The sequence below is a fragment of the Gobius niger genome (assembly GCF_951799975.1).
Source record: "Gobius niger genome assembly, chromosome: 10".
Taxonomy (NCBI): domain Eukaryota; kingdom Metazoa; phylum Chordata; class Actinopteri; order Gobiiformes; family Gobiidae; genus Gobius; species Gobius niger.
In genome coordinates, this window is record NC_136861.1 from 4,238,064 (window position 1) to 4,256,464 (window position 18,401).

Genomic DNA, 18,401 nt, shown 5'->3' on the forward strand with positions numbered 1-18,401 from the left:
GACCTCCCTCTTCTAACACTGTGGCCCCTCACTCACCTTGACCTCCCTCTTCTAACACTGGTCCCTCACTCACCTTGACCTCCCTCTTCTAACACTGCGGTCCCTCACTCACCTTGACCTCCCTCTTCTAACACTGTGGTCCTTCACTCACCTTGACCTCCCTCTTCTAACACTGCGGTCCCTCACTCACCTTGACCTCCCTCTTCTAACACTGTGGTCCCTCACTCACCTTGACCTCCCTCTTCTAACACTGTGCTCCCTCACTCACCTTGACCTCCCTCTTCTAACACTGTGGTCCCTCACTCACCTTGACCTCCCTCTTCTAACACTGCGGTCCCTCACTCACCTTGACCTCCCTCTTCTAACACTGTGGTCTCTCACTCACCTTGACCTCCCTCTTCTAACACTGCGGTCCCTCACTCACCTTGACCTCCCTCTTCTAACACTGCGGTCCCTCACTCACCTTGACCTCCCTCTTCTAACACTGCGGTCCCTCACTCACCTTGACCTCCCTCTTCTAACACTGGTCCCTCACTCACCTTGACCTCCCTCTTCTAACACTGCGGTCCCTCACTCACCTTGACCTCCCTCTTCTAACACTGCGGTCCCTCACTCACCTTGACCTCCCTCTTCTAACACTGTGGTCCCTCACTCACCTTGACCTCCCTCTTCTAACACTGCAGTCCCTCACTCACCTTGACCTCCCTCTTCTAACACTGCGGTCCCTCACTCACCTTGACCTCCCTCTTCTAACACTGTGGTCCCTCACTCACCTTGACCTCCCTCTTCTAACACTGCAGTCCCTCACTCACCTTGACCTCCCTCTTCTAACACTGCGGTCCCTCACTCACCTTGACCTCCCTCTTCTAACACTGTGGTCCCTCACTCACCTTGACCTCCCTCTTCTAACACTGCAGTCCCTCACTCACCTTGACCTCCCTCTTCTAACACTGCGGTCCCTCACTCACCTTGACCTCCCTCTTCTAACACTGTGGTCCCTCACTCACCTTGACCTCCCTCTTCTAACACTGCAGTCCCTCACTCACCTTGACCTCCCTCTTCTAACACTGCGGTCCCTCACTCACCTTGACCACCCTCTTCTTGCCGAGCTGCGGTTTCCCGGCCTGGTCCACGGGGTCGAGGATGACGCAGTACTGGCGGCTGCTCAGTGTGGTCACGTTGACCACGCCCACCACCTCCTCGGACACGGAGGGGATGTGCGCCTCGCGGTCGTCAATGGTAACCAGCCACTCCTCGCCCGTGCGGCGCTCGCGGCCCGTGGCGTCCTTAAAGGGCCGCAGCGCGCGGACGTGCAGCGCCCTCTGCAGGACAGCGAGGACAGCGGTTAAACTCTGATGTTCAGGCTCGGCGAGGAGCGTAACGGAGGGAAAGTCAGACCTTGTCCGTGAGGATGAAGGCGTTGACGATGTCCAGAACCTCCTCATGAGCTCCGGGAAGATACGCCCCGACTTTACAGACCAGCCACTCCTCGCCTGAAACGCAGAAACCTGAAGTGAAACCTACGGTAAAACCTTCATAACATCTTAACCCCCGCCTGAACCCAGAGGATCTTTTTCCTCACGTCATCTGATTGTTTTTCCATAATTTTTTTGTTGGGTGTTCAACTCATTTTTGTAATTTGAGTTGTCATTTTTTGTCTTTTTTTTGGTCAATTTTTATTTTTATTTTTTTTTATCACATTTTTGTGAATTTTTTATCACATTTTTGTAGTTTTTGTCACATTTTGGTTATTTTTTTGTCAATTTTTTCTCAAATTTTTGTAAAATTTTTAGCACACTTTTGTCACATTTTTGTCATTTTTTTGTCATTTTTTTGTCAAATTTGTCATTTTTTGAATCGAATTTTTGTCATTTTTTGGTCACATTTTTATCACATTTTTGTCATTTTTTTTGTCATTTTCTGTCAATTTTTTGTCATTTTTTTTGTCAATTTCTGTCACATTCTTGTCATTTTTTTAATCCAATTTTTGTCACTTTTTTGTCATTTTTTGTCCATTTTTGGTCAAATTTTTATCACATTTATGTGACATTTTTTGGTCATTTATTGTCACTTTTTTGTCACATTTTTGTAATTTTTTTAATCCAATTTTTGTCATTTTTTGTCCATTTTTTGTCCTTTTTTGGTAAAATTTTTATCACATTTTTGTCACATTTTTGTCAATGTTTTCTCCCTTTTTTGTCACATTTCCATCATTGTTTTCGTCTCAGTTTTGTTGCTTTTTTCACTGCTTTTTTCCAGAAGCTTTTGGACTGGGGTAAAGCCAAACTGGAGAAAATGTGCTCGGTTCAGGTGGGAGTTAAAGGGTTAATTCCATGCACCGATCCAAACCGATACAGATACCGACACCATATCACAGGGCACTTTTTTCACTAGGCCAGATTTGACCGAGGTCATTGGCCACTGGGCCGTTCAGTTGGTGAACAATTAGCATAATCGGGTATCGGCTACAAATATCTGATACTGAACCAATACCAGTTTTGTCTCTCACCGCTTTAAAAACACAACTTTCACCGACTAAACCTCAGTCAATATGGACATGCTGGTCATTTTGAAGCGAGGTGATGGCGGTCTCAGTTTTACCTGTGACCCTCTGGCGTGTGCTGCCGTGGTCGTGATGGCGGTCTGAGTTATCTGTGACCCTCTGGCGTGTGATGGCGGTCTGAGTTACCTGTGACCCTCTGGCGTGTGCTGCCGTGGTCGTGATGGCGGTCTGAGTTTTACCTGTGACCCTCTGGACTCCGGTCCGGTCCGTCCTTGCGCGCCCAGAGCCTGATGGCCTGGTTCTCCCTGATCACATTTTTGTCATTTTTTTGTCACATTTTTGTCATTTTTTTGTCACATTTTTATCACATTTTTCATTTTTTTATCACATTTTTTTCGCCAATTTTTTTATCACATTTTGTCACATTTTTGTCATTTTTTTCCGTCAATTTTTTATGTTTTTTAGACAATTTTTTATCACATTTTTGTCTTTTTTTTGTCACTTTTTGTCAAATTTTGTCTTTTTTTTTCGCCAATTTTTTTTTATCACATTTTTGTCACATTTTTTTATCACATTTTTGTCATTGTTTCGTCACTTTTTGTCAAATTTTGTCTTTTTTTTCGTCAATTTTTTATCATATTTTTGTCACATTTTTGTCTTTTTTTGGTCATTTTTTGGGTCATTTTTTGTCATTTTTGTGTGCTGCCGTGGTCGTGATGGCGGTCTGAGTTTTACCTGTGCCCCTCTGGCGTGTGATGGCGGTCTCAGTTTTACCTGTGACCCTCTGGCGTGTGCTGCCGTGGTTGTGATGGCGGTCTGAGTGCTACCTGTGACCCTCTGGACTCCGGTCCGGTCCGTCCTTGCGCGCCCGGAGCCTGATGGCCTGGTTCTCCCTGATCACATTTTTGTCATTTTTTTGATCACATTTTTGTCATTTTTTTTGGTCAAATTTTTATCACATTTTTCATTTTTTTATCACATTTTTTTCATTTTTTTCGTCAATTTTTTATCACATTTTTGTCACATTTTGTCACATTTTAGTCATTTTTTTTTGTCATTTTCTGTCAAATTTGTCATTTTTTTTCGTCAATTTTTTATCACATTTTTATCACATTTGTCATTTTTTTTATCACATTTTTGTCATTGTTTCGTCACTTTTTGTCAATTTTTTTCTTTTTTTTCGTCAATTTTTTATCATATTTTTGTCACATTTTTTGGGTCATTTTTTGGGTCATTTTTTGGGTCATTTTTTGGGTCATTTTTTGGGTCATTTTTGGTCATTTTTGGTCATTTTTGTGTCAAATTTTTATCACATTTTTCATTTTTTTATCACATTTTTGTCATTGTTTCGTCACTTTTTGTCAAATTTGTCATTTTTTTTCGTTAATTTTTTATCATATTTTTGTCACATTTTTGTCATTTTTTGGGTCATTTTTTGGGTCATTTTTTGTCATTTTTGTGTGCTGCCGTGGTCGTGATGGCGGTCTGAGTGGTACCTGTGACCCTCTGGCGTGTGCTGCCGTGGTCGTGACGGCGGTCTGAGTGTTACCTGTGACCCTCTTGACTCCGGTCCGGTCCAGTCCCTCCTTGCGCGCCCGGAGCCTGATGGCCTGGTTCTCCCTGATCACGGTGGCCTTGATGGTCTCCAGCACCACCGCCTCCTTCCGCGGGATGTAGGTCCCTGAGGACGAGAGACCGGGTCAGAACCTGCTGGTCACCTGATAATAATAATAATGAGCCTGAGCGGACCAGAGCGGCTCATGGAACATTTTAATCTTGATTTTAACATTGTAGGCTGGGTTCTTGACTTTTTAACTCATAGGCGGCTGCATATAATAATTATTATTGTCAACATTTTTACCGGGGTTTACCGCGACACCGGTAACCGTGACATCCCGACCCTGTTGTTTATATTGTACAGTAGCAACAGAATCATCTTAAAACACGCAGATGACTCAGTTATTGTAAGTCCACTTCACAAAAATTAAAGTCAGCGTGGCCCAGCTGTGGAGGATTTTGTCAAATGGTTGATGAGTCTTATCTTCTCTTAAAGAATGGGGGGAAAAAAGAAGAAAAAAAAGAAAGAAAGAAAGACGGCTGCATGAGACAGTTTAACATTTAAATGAACTGGAGCTGTCAATGATTTTTGTTGTACTTCTTTTTGCTCCTTTTCATTCATGCTAAATGCTGTTGTTGCATTTTTAAATGAATTAAATAAATAAAAAATGAAAATGAAATATAGATTGTAAACTGAATTTTAATGAAAACTGAGCTGCTGTTTGTAAAAAGGGCCACAGACGACTGTATTGTCTTTGGAAACTGTCCTTCTTTCATGTAGATAAAACTGTGATGAAACTTTTCTATCGGGCATTCATGGAAGCGACCCGAGCTCTGCCTGGTCGCCTGGTACGGGAGCTCCTCTGTTAGAAACAAAAACGCCTTGAATCAGCTGGTCAAGTGAAGTCCTCGGCCTCAGACCAGTTTGGACTTTCTGCAGGATCGACAGTTAGAGAGCATCGTCAAAGACACAGAGCATCCTTTGCATTCAGAGTTTCGATGCTTCCGTCTGGGCGTCGGTTTTTGATGCCAATAAGCCACACGAACCTTTCCTTTATGAACAAGTCGGGATCAAATTGCCCCTGACACGGATTTTTATCTTTGTTACTGTCAAGTGGCTTAAATTTCAGTTGTCTCTGTACCAAAGGCACATCCTGTTAGTATCTGGAGACTTACAAGCTTTATATTTTAATATGTGTAATGTTTTATCTTTGTATAATGTGTTATAATGTCTCGACTAGTTCTCAGAATTGCAAGACGAATTTACCCACGGGTACAAATAAATTAACCGAAACCGAAACCTAACCTAACCTAACCATAAAAACGTCATTATTAATTCCCTCCACACTCCACGTGGCTATAATGTGTTGTTTACATCCTGATCTCTTATTATGTCAGTGCCCTCTGCTGGACACGTGTGGAATTGTGTGAAACTGGCCCCTCGTGGCTGAAGTGAGCCTTCGAGTCATCATAGATCCATGAGAAAACTCATTCTAAGGTCAGTAGATTATGGATCACAGACACCACTCTGTGATGTCATCGTTTTAGTAAAAGTTGCGGAGACGACGTAAGAGACCCGGCCTCTGTCAGAGACCCGGCCCGTCGGAGACCCGGCCCCTGTCGGAGACCCGGCCGCTAAAGGAATACAGGCCAGTATTAGAGAATTTACGGTACTCATATTAACCTCTTAACTCCCACCTGAACCGAGAGCATTTTCTCCAGGTCAGCTTTACCCAAATCCTGTAGGCCAGTGTAACGCCTCATTTGAAAGCTAAGACCTACAAAACTCATCTAAATGGATCTTTTTCCTCACATCATCAGATTTTCTTCCCATCATTTTTTGGGGGGTTTTCAACTCATTTTTGTAACTTTTTTGTAATTTTTTTGTCAAATAGTAAATTTTTTGTCACTTTTTGTCACATGATCATCATTTTTTCATCATTTTTTCTGTAAATTTTTTGTGACATTTTTGCCACTTTTTCGCCATTTTTTTATCAAATTTTCGTACATTTTTCATCATTTTTTCATCTTTTTTGTTTTCGTCTCAGTTCTGTCGCTTTTTTCTCACCTTTTTTCCAGAAGCTTTTGGATTGGGGTAAAGCCAAACTGGAGAAAACGTGCTCGGTTCAGGCGGGAGTTACTGGGTTAAGCTCAAGCTCGTTTTAACTCCTGGTTTGCAGCCGCGCCTGTGATCACATGAATCTAATCTCCGTATAAATGTGTAAAAAGCGGCGTCTCAGACCGGGCCCCTCGAACAGCCACTCGTCTCCCGCCGTCCTCTTGGTGCCGGTGGAGTCGGTGAAGTCGAGCAGCGCCTGCAGCCGCAGAGCCGTGTCGGGGAAGACGATCTGCAGCGGAGTCACGTCCTGCGGAGACGAACGTGATATCAGAACAACCGTGGGGAACACGACCCGCAGACTCCAGCAGGGGGCGCCGGCGTACCTGCTGCACCTCCTCCCCGGGGTACAGGGGGAAGGGGTCCTGGGTGAGGCGGATCTCCTCGTCGGCGTGGCGCAGCTTGGCCTGTCCCGACTGGTCGAACTGCACCTGCCCGTTGTCGTCGCGGGCAACCGGGTTCAGCACGATGCAGTAGTGACGCGGCGGCACCATGACCATCCGCAGGGGGGGGAAGAGCACCCTACAACGCAAAAACACGATTAAATACATCCCACTTTTTCGTCATTTTTTTGTCAAATTTCCGTCAAATTTTCATCATTTTTTCATCTTTTTTAAAAAATTTAATTTAATTTAATTTTTTGACATTTTTTGTGACATTGTTTGTGACATTTTTGCCACTTTTTCTTTATTTTTTTGTCAAATTTTCGTAATTTTTTTTGCCATTTTTTCATCATTTTTTCGTTATTTTTTCGTCAAAGTTCCATACATTTTTGCCACTTTTTCTTCATTTTTTTTAATCAAATTTGTCAGATTTTCGTCAATTTTCCATCTTTTTTTTTAAATCAATTTTTCAACATTTTTTGTGACATTTTTGCCACTTTTTCTTTATTTTTTTGGTCAAATTTTCGTCAATTTTTTAAATACATGCTCACGGGTTGGGAAGAGCACCCAAAACAACGCAAAAACACGATTAAATACATCCGCAGGGGGGGGAAGAGCACCCTACAACGCAAAAACATGATTAAATACACCCGCATGGGGGGGGAAGAGCACCCTACAACGCAAAAACATGATTAAATACACCCACGGGGGGGAAGAGCACCCTACAATGCAAAAACACGATTAAATACATCCGCAGGGGGGGAGAGCACTTTTTCTTTATTTTTTTGTCAATTTTTTGCCACTTTTTCGTCATTTTTTTGTCAAATTTCCGTCAAATTTTTGCCACTTTTTCATCATTTTTTTGACATTTTTTCGTCAAATTTCCATCATTTTTTCATCTTTTTTTTTTCATCAATTATTCGTCATTTTTTGTGACATTTTTGCCACTTTTTCTTTATTTTTTTTTTCAAATTTTTGTCAATTTTTTAACACATTTTCATAATTTTTTCGTCATTTTTTCGTCCATATTTCTCAATTTTTCAACATTTTTTGTGACATTTTTGCCACTTTTTCGTCACTTTTTCGTCAACGCAAAAACACAGAATAAATCCATCCGCAGGGAGGGGGAAGAGCACCCTACAACGGCAGTGTGTGGACTCCTCTTGTTGTATATGAGCAGCGTGGATTCCCCTTGTTGTATGTGAGCAGTGTGGACTCCCCCCTTGTTGTATGTGAGCAGTGTGGACTCCCCTCTTGTTGTATGTGAGCAGTGTGGACTCCCCCCTTGTTGTATGTGAGCAGTGTGGACTCCCCTCTTGTTGTATGTGAGCAGTGTGGACTCCCCCCTTGTTGTATATGAGCAGTGTGGACTCCCCTCTTGTTGTATGTGAGAAGTGTGGACCCACCTCTGGTCGAGCGTGAGCAGTGTGGACTCACCTCTCATTGTCCTGGCGGATGTAGGTGAGCGGGCCGATCTCCACGCGGGCGATGTTGGTGTTCTGGTCCAGGACGTGGATGTAGTGATGCGGCGGGATGCGGATGATCGACGCGTCCACGGGGAGGTCCATGTCCGGAGCGCGGGAGCCCGACTTCTTCGACATCTTCGGCTAAAATCTGCAACAAAACAGAGAAAAGGAAATGTTGATCTGAAGCTGTGACACAAGAGACACTTTCATACATTAAAACCTCTTAACTCCCATCTGAACGGATCCCATTTTCTCCAGTTTGGCTTTACCCTAATCAAAAAGCTTCTTGGGAAAAAAGCACCAAAAGAGCCACAAAAAATTAGAAGAAAACAAGGATGTAAACGCAACAAAAATGTGACAAAAATGTGACAAAAATGTGACAAAAAAGTGACAAAAAATCAACAAAAATGTGGCAAAAATTCAACAAAAATTCAAAAAAAATGTGACAAAAATTCAACAAAAAAGTGACAAAAAAGTGACAAAAATGAGACAAAAATGTGACAAAAATGTGACAAAAATTCAACAAAAAATCAGCAAAAATTCAGCAAAAATTCAACAAAAATTCAACAAAAATTTAACAAAAATTCAACAAAAATTCAACAAAATTTCAACATAAATTCAACAAAAATTCAACAAAAATTCAACAAAAATTCAACAAAAATTCAACAAAAATGTGAAAAAAATTCAACAAAAATGCAGCAAAAATGTGACAAAAATTCAACAAAAATTCAACAAAAATGTGACAAAAATTCAGCAATAATGTGACAAAAAGTGACAAAAATGTGACAAAAATTCAACAAAAATGTGACAAAATTTCAACACAAATTCAACAAAAATTCAACAAAAATTCAACAAAAATTCAACAAAAAATCAACAAAAATGTGACAAAAATTCAACAAAAATGTGACAAAATTCAACAAAAATGTGACAAAAAAGTGACAAAAATGTGACAAAAATTCACCTAAAATGTGACAAAAATTCAACAAAAATGTGACAAAATTTCAACAAAAATTTCAACAAAAATTAAACAAAAATGCAGCACAAATTAAACAAAAATGTGACAAAAATTCAACAAAAATGTGAAAAAAATTAAACAAAATTTCAACAAAATTTCAACAAAAATTCAACAAAAATTCAACAAAAATGTGACAAAAATTAGACAAAAATTCAACAAAAATTCAACAAAAATTCAACAAAAATGTGACAAAAATTAGACAAAAATTCAACAAAAATTCAACAAAAATTCAACAAAAATTCAACAAAAATGTGACAAAAATGTGACAAAAATTAGACAAAAATTCAACAAAAATTCAACAAAAAGTCAACCAACAAGTGGCAAAAAAAGGGGACAAAAAAGGGACAAAAACTCAACAATAAAATGACAAAACCTCAACAAAAAAAAAACATTAATAAGGTGACACGACACAGCAACAACGCGAGGAAAACGATCAGTTTTGTGGGTCTTAGCTTTCAAATGAGGTGTTACACAGGCCTATAGCCAAAGAAGAGGTTAAGCCTGTTTGTACTTTTCATGTTGAATAGATAAATATAACACGTTTCTGACCCTGAGAACCACCTGACGTAAAAGCACTGCTGCGCCTATACTTCTTTACATTCCTGTGACTCGTGTGTGGACTCTGGGACGGGTCCGGCTCCTCCCTGTCCCACCTGAGAATGTCCCGGTGTGAAAGTCAAACAGAGGAAAGTCTAAAGTCGTCCCTCAGAGGAGAACGACGGGTTCAGCACAAAAGACCTCGCCTCGATTTTAATCTACACATGGGACAAAGACGAAGCTGTGGACAGGACGATCCATGAAGAGACTCTGCCTTAAAAAGTGTCAAGGTTTCAGGTGATTAATATCTCTGGGTCGATCCACAAGAAACAAAAACTGGCACAAAGTTCAACATCAGTGTCGAATGACCAGAATAACAGTAATAGTGAAAAATCTTGTAAAAAGTCAAGATCTGGATATTTTACATATATTATTGCGTTTCTTTTCTTTGTTTTTGTCCGAGGGGGCGACACTTCTCTCTCTCGCTCTGGAGCGTTTGACAAAGCAGAGCGGCTTCACATGGAAAGATCGAAACTGTTGAGATTTTAACGTTTCTCTGAGTTTTTAAATGGTTAAAATCGGTCCAAGGACGACTGAGAAACATCCTGTTAAAGTCTTCAATCCAGAACCAGAATCAGAAAGGAGAATTTCATAAAACACTAATTATCTCCGAATCTATCTGTGATTTTGAGCCAAACTCGCCTCTGTTTAGCTTTGGATTTGTCAGGAACCAAAACTGTTTCCACCTCTGGAGAGTTTAGAGTCTCGTCTTTCCAACGAGCCACACCATGTGTCCAGAGCTCTAACACAGAATATGCTGTGGTGCTACAAACATCATGAAAAATTATCTGGATTGTTGGCACTCAATGTGTAAAAATGCGATTAATCAATTACACACCAGTTATTAACTTGATTAAAGGGGGGTATTATGCAAAATTGACTTTTTCAAGCTTTCCATCATGTTATTCTGTCACTCCCTCATTAAAAACATGGCTGAAGTGTTGCCTTGGCACATTCACGTGTTTTTGAGTCATCTGTAAAAACTCTGATGGCGGCCATTTTAGGGATAAGTTTGCCTGAGTCCTCCTAGGAACGCCCCCACCTCCTGGAGACGCCTCCGAGCAGAACCCCCTCCCCACTGATGTCACAGACAGCGTGTGGAGGGGGCGTGTCTAAAGGCTCAGAGGTTCTTAAAGAGACAGAGGCCTATTTCAAGACATTCACTACAGCCATTTTGAGAGAGACATTTTATACATTTTATAAGGCAGTTATTCTAATTTACTGCATTTACAGACCAACAGAAGGTTTGGTCATCATTGTAGTGTGATATAGACTGGTGCTATGGGACTGAAAAAAGCAGAATACCCCCTCTTTAAAAAAATTTAATCGAGTCCCACCACTAATATTTTGTAACTCATTACTTTTGAAATGTGTTTCCCCAACACTGTTCATTTTGAGAGTATCACCACAGCGCTGTTGTTACTAAGCAACGACTTCGACGGCTTAAATGTCACTCAGTAATTACACCTTTAGAAGGAGGTCAAACAATAATAAAGGGCTTAAACGCTGACATGACTCTATTCTCTGTTTCTGGCCCCGCCCCCTGAATACCTGGCCCCGCCCTCTGGCCTCATGTTTGTACAGCACAGGCGACTCCTGTGCGTCTCCACGGTAACGGGGCGGGTCCAAAGTGCGCTCACTGTAAACTGGCCCTAATCTCAGATAAACTCGGCCCCGCCCGCCTCCCACAATGCACTGCACCTGTGAGCGAGAGTCACCGGCAGGTTCCCAGTTTGTGCAACGTTCAACCACTTTAACCACCAATAAAGTCATAATAAAGAACTCTCCAGATGTTTTACAGATGTTACTTCAGAATGAATATATCGACTAAAGTAATCCTGGAAAAGCAAATGTCTGAAACGTCTGAATATTATGAATCAAATATCGACATAAGGAGTTTAACGCAGCGTCAGCCGATTTGAAAGCCGAGTCTAAAGCCGGACAAACTCGGACTGAACCCAATGTTTTACAAAACTTCATCCTCTGGGACAGAAACAGTTTTTAAAAGAATTTTTCAAAAAGAAAATGTCCGAATGTTAAGGGGAAGAGTGAGGGAACACTGGGGAAAACTGAGGGGAACATTGGGGGAAAATATGGGAAATTTCGGGGAACATTGGAAAAAAATCTAGGAAAATTTGGGGGAACATTGTGAAAAATTGAGGGGAACATTGGGGGAAAATATGGGAAATTTTGGGGAACATTGGAAAAAAATCTAGGAAAATTTGGGGGAACATTGGGAAAAATTAAGGGGAAAATTGGGGGAAAATATGGGAAATTTGGGGGAACATTGGGAAAAATTAAGGGGAAAATTGGGGGAAAATATGGGAAATTTGGGGGAACATTGGGAAAAAACTATTGGGAACATTGGGAAACATTGAGGGGAACATTGGGGAAAAATATAGAGGATCCTTGGCGGGAACATTGGAAAACATGTTGGGGAACATTGGGATGAAATAGGGGAACATTTGGGCGAGGAGGAATTGGGGGGGGGGGGGGGGGATCACACACAAAAAAAACATGTTACAAGTAAAAATAAATTGGAACATTGGGGAAAAATAGGAAAAGAGTGAGGGAACATTGTGAAAAATTGAGGGGAACATTGGGAAAAAATATTGGAAACATTGGCGGGAACATTGGGAAAAATTGAGGGGAAAATTGGGGGAAAATATGGGAAATTTTGGGGAACATTGGAAAAAAATCTAGGAAAATTTGGGGGAATATTGGCGGGAACATTGGAAAAAATGTTGGGGAACATTGGGGAAAAATATAGAGGATCCTTGGCGGGAACATTGGAAAACATGTTGGGGAACATTGGGATAAAATAGGGGAACATTTGGGCGAGGGGGAAATGGGGGGGGAAAAAATCACACACACAAAAAAACATGTTACAAGTAAAAATAAATTGGAACATTGGGGGGAAATTGAGGGGAACATTGGGGAAAAATATGGGAACATTTGGGGAGAGGGGGAAATGGGGGAAAAAAATATGAAAAAAATCATTAAAAACATGCTACAGGTAAAAATAAATAGTTTAAAACAATGACTTAAATTAGGCCAAATGTGAAAAGTGTTTTTTCTGCCCTTTTTTTGTAATGTAAATGTTTGCATCACATTTTTACAGATTTCTGACGGGTTTTGTTCACATCACTGAGCTCGATTAACGACACCACAACATCTCAAAGCTGAGGCTGTGACTTCGATGTAATTTTGATCCATTTCCGAGCCTCAGTTAAGTTTGCCTGTCCCGGCATGTCTGCGAGTGTCCCGGCAATGACAGAGACATTGGCCTCACTGCCGCCCCCTACAGGCCGCCCTGCTCCTGATGCTCCTCATATCGATCTCCCTCCGGTCTGTGTCTTCATGATTAGATTACAGCTGCAGAGACAGAAGACTGCAGTCCTACAGAGAGACGACGTCATCCCGACCTGAAACCACCCCGATCAAAAACACCAGGATTCATCGGCCCGGGACAGAGCCAGAGCCGGAGACACATTTGTCTTTTAATGATGATGACGCCGTTCCAACAGGAGCCAAATGAGCGTCGACTCTGGGAGGAGGTCTCTGCCTGATGAAGACGCTTTTATAGAAAGTGGTTCCAAAACGTTTTATGTCCCACTTCCCCCATGAAGTGATTAATTTATTCTCCCCCAACTTGAGGATCCTGCCACAACTGCAACAAAGTGAGCAACGAACATGTAACGAATATGTCAGACAGTTAAGAGAAAATCAATGTTACAGCAACTCTGATCGATCGTGTGCTTTCAAAGGGCCCGTCTCACCGGCCTGGAGACTAGTTGGAGACTGGAGTTGCGGCTGTGGCTGGTCACGGAAACATCCCCTTCACATGAGAAGAGACTCCAGTTAGTCTCGGTGAAAATGAACAGGTTTGATTTCATTGTAGTCTCCGTACGGTCTCCGAGAGGTCTACACGCTCTCAAGTATTGTTGCAAACACTGAGACATTTCTGTGACGTCCCCATAATGCCTCCGAGACCTTAACTTTAGAAGAGAACAGCAGCTACAAAGCAGCAGACAGGTATTTGAAGCTGCTGGTGCCTCTGGAGTCTCCCGAACATTAAGGTGTCGGACCCTCCAGAGGCTGCAGTTGTGTGCAGGTGTGAAAATGACCTCTTTCTGACTGACCACTGTCTTCTATGCTACAAAAAGAAGAGCCGTGTTTTCCCGAACAAAATCCTCTTCATCATGACAACGCCCCATGTCCTGCTGTAAAGAAAACCTCTGCATCACTGGCTGCTATGGGTATAAAAGGAGAGAAACTCATGATGTGGACCCCCTCCTCCCCTGACCTCAACCCTATTCACCTTATTCCGCCCCGCCCACTTTTGCCTCTTTTTGCGTCGTCGCGGTGCCTCTTTTTCCTGACACTTCCGGTCGGGCGCGAAGCCCGTTCATTTTAACGGAGAACGAGGGAAAATATTCTCCGCTCAAATCTGATGTTTAGTCGATTGATTTGTGTAAAATGTCCGATGTTCATTTGCACCGACATGTCGACACTGCAGCGTTTCTCTGTGCGGCCTGAAAACGGCTTTGTTTTCGTGTAGTGACTGATTTTATGCGGACTTCTCCAGCCCCATGTTAACACATAGGAGAAAAGGGGCGGGCACAATTCATGGCGGCGCCCACGCGAACGTCCGGAATAAGGTGAATTGAGAACCTTTGGAGCCTCAAGTAAAACTTCTATGAGGGTGGGAGGCAGTTTTCATCCAAACAGCAGCTCTGGGAGGCTATTCTAACATCCTGCAAACAAATCCAAGCAGAAACTGTCCAAAAACTCACAAGTTTAATGGATTTAAGGATTGTGAAGCTGCTCAAAGAAGGTCCTATGGTGAAATATAACTTGACCTGTTAATATTTTTTTGATTGAAATAGCTTTTGATTTCAGTAAATATGACCTCCTAATGCTACAAATACAACAAATGACCATTTTCAGTTAATTACAAGCTTTAAAATGTATTGAAACGATGAGTTGCATAACAATTTGGAACAGTGGATTTGGAGTTTTAATTTTAATGATCCTCGACCAGTGAAAGACTTGAAAATGATGCTGACTCTCATTTGAGTCGACAGTTTAAGAAATCAGAGAAAAATGTCATTTGCATAATAATTTGGAACGCGGTGTTCACATTTTTCTCTGTATAATGTATAAATTAAGAGCAGAGTTCTCAGCATTGTCAAAAAACTTTTTTTTCTTCCTGACAAATCTGACAAACCCATCCAAAACTAAGACCCTCGGGAAAAAACTTAAAAAACCAACATAAAGGCAGTAGCAATACCGTACATTTAGATTGAGGGAGACAAAGGGGGCAGGGCGGTCTGTGAGGGCCGATAATCGCCACTTGCGGCTATAAATTTTAAACATATTTTCACATGATTGATGCAAATAAAGGTTGAAAAAATCTACTACAATCTTTTGCTCTGACATTCAGCAGAAGTATGAAAGGTGCACGAAAGCAGATTGACCAGGACTTCCTTCTTCACCTGTCGGTCTATGACTGAAATCACGTTGCTGTTACTCACGGTGTAAATCTGAAGCCAATGAAATCACAGAGACTCAGAGTGGGCGGGGCTTAAATGTGCATCAAAGCTCGAAGCTCTGAGACAAAACAAATGTTCCAGCGCTTTAACCTCTTAACTCCCGCCTGAACCGAGAGCAGTTTCTCCAGTTCAGCGTTACCCAAATCCTGTAGGCCTGTGTAACGCCTCATTTGAAAGCTAAGATCTACAAAACTAAACTGATCTTTTTCCTCACGTCATCAGATTTTTTTTCATCACCTTTTTTGTTGGGCAGTCGTCTCATTTTTGTCAAATTTTCGTGAATTTTTTGACACTTTTTCGTCAAATCTTTCTTGTCACTTTTTTGTCAAATTATTCGCATTTTTCGTCAAATTTTTGTCAATTTTTTGTCAATTTTTCGTCATTTTTTTGTCCATTTTTTCACATTTTCATCATTGTTTTCGTCTCAGTTTTGTCGCTATTTTCACACCTTTTTTCCAGAAGCTTTTAGATTGGGGTAAAGCTGGAGAAAAAGTGCTCGGTTCAGGTGGGAGTTAAGGGGTTAACAGGTTAATAATTTTTCCCAAACCGTCATAAATATGCAAAACTGTGCTGCAAACGTCTTTACATGAATTTGCATCGCTTTGTCGCTCAAGAAGACAATTGTCCTGAACAGGCTTCAAATGGAAACTTTCCACATGTGACCACAACATATTCTCTCGGTTATGTCCCAGTTTTGTTATAGTTTCTTCTTCCCCTCCTTTGATTAACCTTTAATTCCCTCAAACCGGCCTTTTTGAACAATTCTTTCCCCCCCATTTTTATTGAACTTTTCTCAAAACTTTCCTCTCATTTTATGTTTTTTACCTTTAATTGACAGAAACAGGGCTTTAACCTCTTAACTCCCGCCTGAACCGAGAGGATCTCCTTCCTCACGTCATCAGATTTTTTCTTTCCATCATTTTTTTGTTGGGTATTCAACTCATTTTTGTAGATTTTTTGTCATTTTTTGTCAATTTTTTGTAATTTTTTTGTCTAATTTTTATCACATTTTTGTCCTTTTTTATGTCATTTTTTAAATCAAATTTTTGTTATTTTTTGTCACATTTTGTCGCATTTTTGTCATTTTTTGTCATTTTTTCATCATTTTTTAAATCAATTTTTTGTCATTTTTTGTCCATTTTTTGTCACATTTTTGTAATTTGTTGTCAATTTTTTTGTCACATTTTTCATTTTTTTGTCAATTTTTTGTCAATTTTTTGTCAATTTTTTATCACATTTTTATCACATTTTTGTAATTTTTTGTCAAATTTTTGTCAAATTTTTGTCAAATTTTTGTCAATTTTTTGTCAATTTTTTGTCAATTTTTTGTCACATTTTTATCAAATTTGTATCGCATTTTTTGTAAGTTTTTTGTCATTTTTTGTCAATTTTTTGTAATTTTTTTGTAAAATTTTTATCACATTTTTGTCCTTTTTTATGTCATTTTTTAAATCACATTTTTGTTATTTTTTGTCACATTTTGTCGCATTTTTGTCATTTTTTGTCAATGTTTTATCATTTTTTCATCATTTTTTAAATCAATTTTTTGTCATTTTTTGTCCATTTTTTGTCACATTTTTGTAATTTGTTGTCAATTTTTTTGTCACATTTTTCATTTTTTTGTCAATTTTTTGTCAATTTTTTATCACATTTTTATCACATTTTTGTAATTTTTTGTCACATTTTTGTCAAATTTTTGTCAAATTTTTGTCAATTTTTTGTAATTTTTTTGTAAAATTTTTATCACATTTTTGTCCTTTTTATGTCATTTTTTAAATCAAATTTTTGTTATTTTTTGTCACATTTTGTCGCATTTTTGTCATTTTTTTGTCAATTTTTTATCATTTTTTCATCATTTTTTAAATCAATTTTTTGTCATTTTTTGTCACATTTTTGTAATTTGTTGTCAATTTTTTTGTCACATTTTTCATTTTTTTGTCAATTTTTTGTAATTTTTTGTCACATTTTTGTCAAATTTTTGTCAGTTTTTTGTCACATTTTTGTAAATTTTTTGTCACATTTTCATAATTTTTTTCGCCTCAGTTTTGTTTTTTATAATTTTCGTCGCAGCTTTTGTCCAGAAGCTTTTGGACTGGGGGTAAAGCCAAACTGGAGAAAAAGTGCTCGGTTCAGGTGGGAGTTAAGGGGTTAAAGTGAGTGAAGTGTTGTCGCTGCTGTGATTTAAAGTCAATGCGGAAGTTATTTAGACCTTCCCAAAACCGTCACTCACATAAAACATTAAAAACAGACCTTCAGAAAACGTCCACCACCAGAATCAGATCATTTTGCAATCAGGAAGTGGAATCACTGATACTAAATGTGCAGATTCTTACGGAAATAAAGCAATGATCGTGCCTTGCAGTAATTATAGGTGTTTATGACTAAAAACAGCAGCAGGTTTTCATTTTAAACAAAGTGCTGGGACTAAAAACAGACGCGGAAGTAAAAAACGGAGCATGTTTTTACGCAGAAAAGGGAGAAGGTAAAGGGAAGGTTTGGGAGTGTCCTGGAGGAGCTCGTGAACCTGAACTGCGTCAGCGCGAGACGAAAGTGCGACGCAACTTCAAAAAATAAGCGGATATTAAGCTAAACTCTAGTGTGTTTGTTGTAAATAAAGATAGAAAGCGCACCACTTCCGGGTCTCACCTGCGGACTGGAGCTCGTGCAGCAGGTCCGGGACGGTCTGGAGCGGCTCGGACCCTGGAGGAGTGGAGGAGGTGGCGGTTCCTGGTGCAGACCTGGGTAAGTCCGGGCAGATCCACGGGGCTGTGAGTGAGGACTGTGCGCGAGGGGGGCGTGGCAGCACGTGAGCCAGGGGCGGAGCACAAGTTTCAGCGTCCGGGGGGGAAAGAGGCACCGGTTCGTTTTTTATGTGAACCGCTCTTACTTTGAATACGGGCTTGTAAAAATAATAATACATGTAAAAATAAATAAAATAATGACACAACAATAAAATAATAATGATAAAATACCTATAATAATAAAATAAAATAAATAATAATAATAATAATAATAATAATAATAATAATAATAATAAAAAAAATAATAATAATAATAAAAATAAAATAAATAATAATAATAATAATAATAATAATAATAATAATAATAATAATAAAAATAAAAATAATAATAATAATAATAATAGTAAAATAAAATAAATAATAATAATAATAAAATAGATAAAGAATGATAAAAAAAAACCTACAATA

General features: G+C 39.9%; 1 protein-coding gene across 2 annotated transcripts in view; it reads right to left on the bottom strand.

Annotated features, from left to right (window-relative positions):
• The window catches only part of mvp (major vault protein), a 43,482-nt gene extending 25,485 nt beyond the window's left edge, over nt 1-17,997 (bottom strand). For both annotated transcript variants that reach the window (XM_079564383.1, XM_079564384.1), the window contains exons 1-7: nt 17,839-17,997; nt 7,997-8,173; nt 6,503-6,698; nt 6,303-6,426; nt 4,053-4,184; nt 1,399-1,493; nt 1,086-1,322 (exon numbers count right to left, since the gene is read on the bottom strand). In XM_079564383.1, coding sequence (XP_079420509.1) covers nt 1,086-1,322; nt 1,399-1,493; nt 4,053-4,184; nt 6,303-6,426; nt 6,503-6,698; nt 7,997-8,160 — 948 coding nt within the window. In that variant the 5' untranslated portion in view covers nt 8,161-8,173; nt 17,839-17,997. The remainder of the gene's footprint in view (nt 1-1,085; nt 1,323-1,398; nt 1,494-4,052; nt 4,185-6,302; nt 6,427-6,502; nt 6,699-7,996; nt 8,174-17,838) is intronic.
• Between the last annotated feature and the right edge of the window lie 404 nt (nt 17,998-18,401).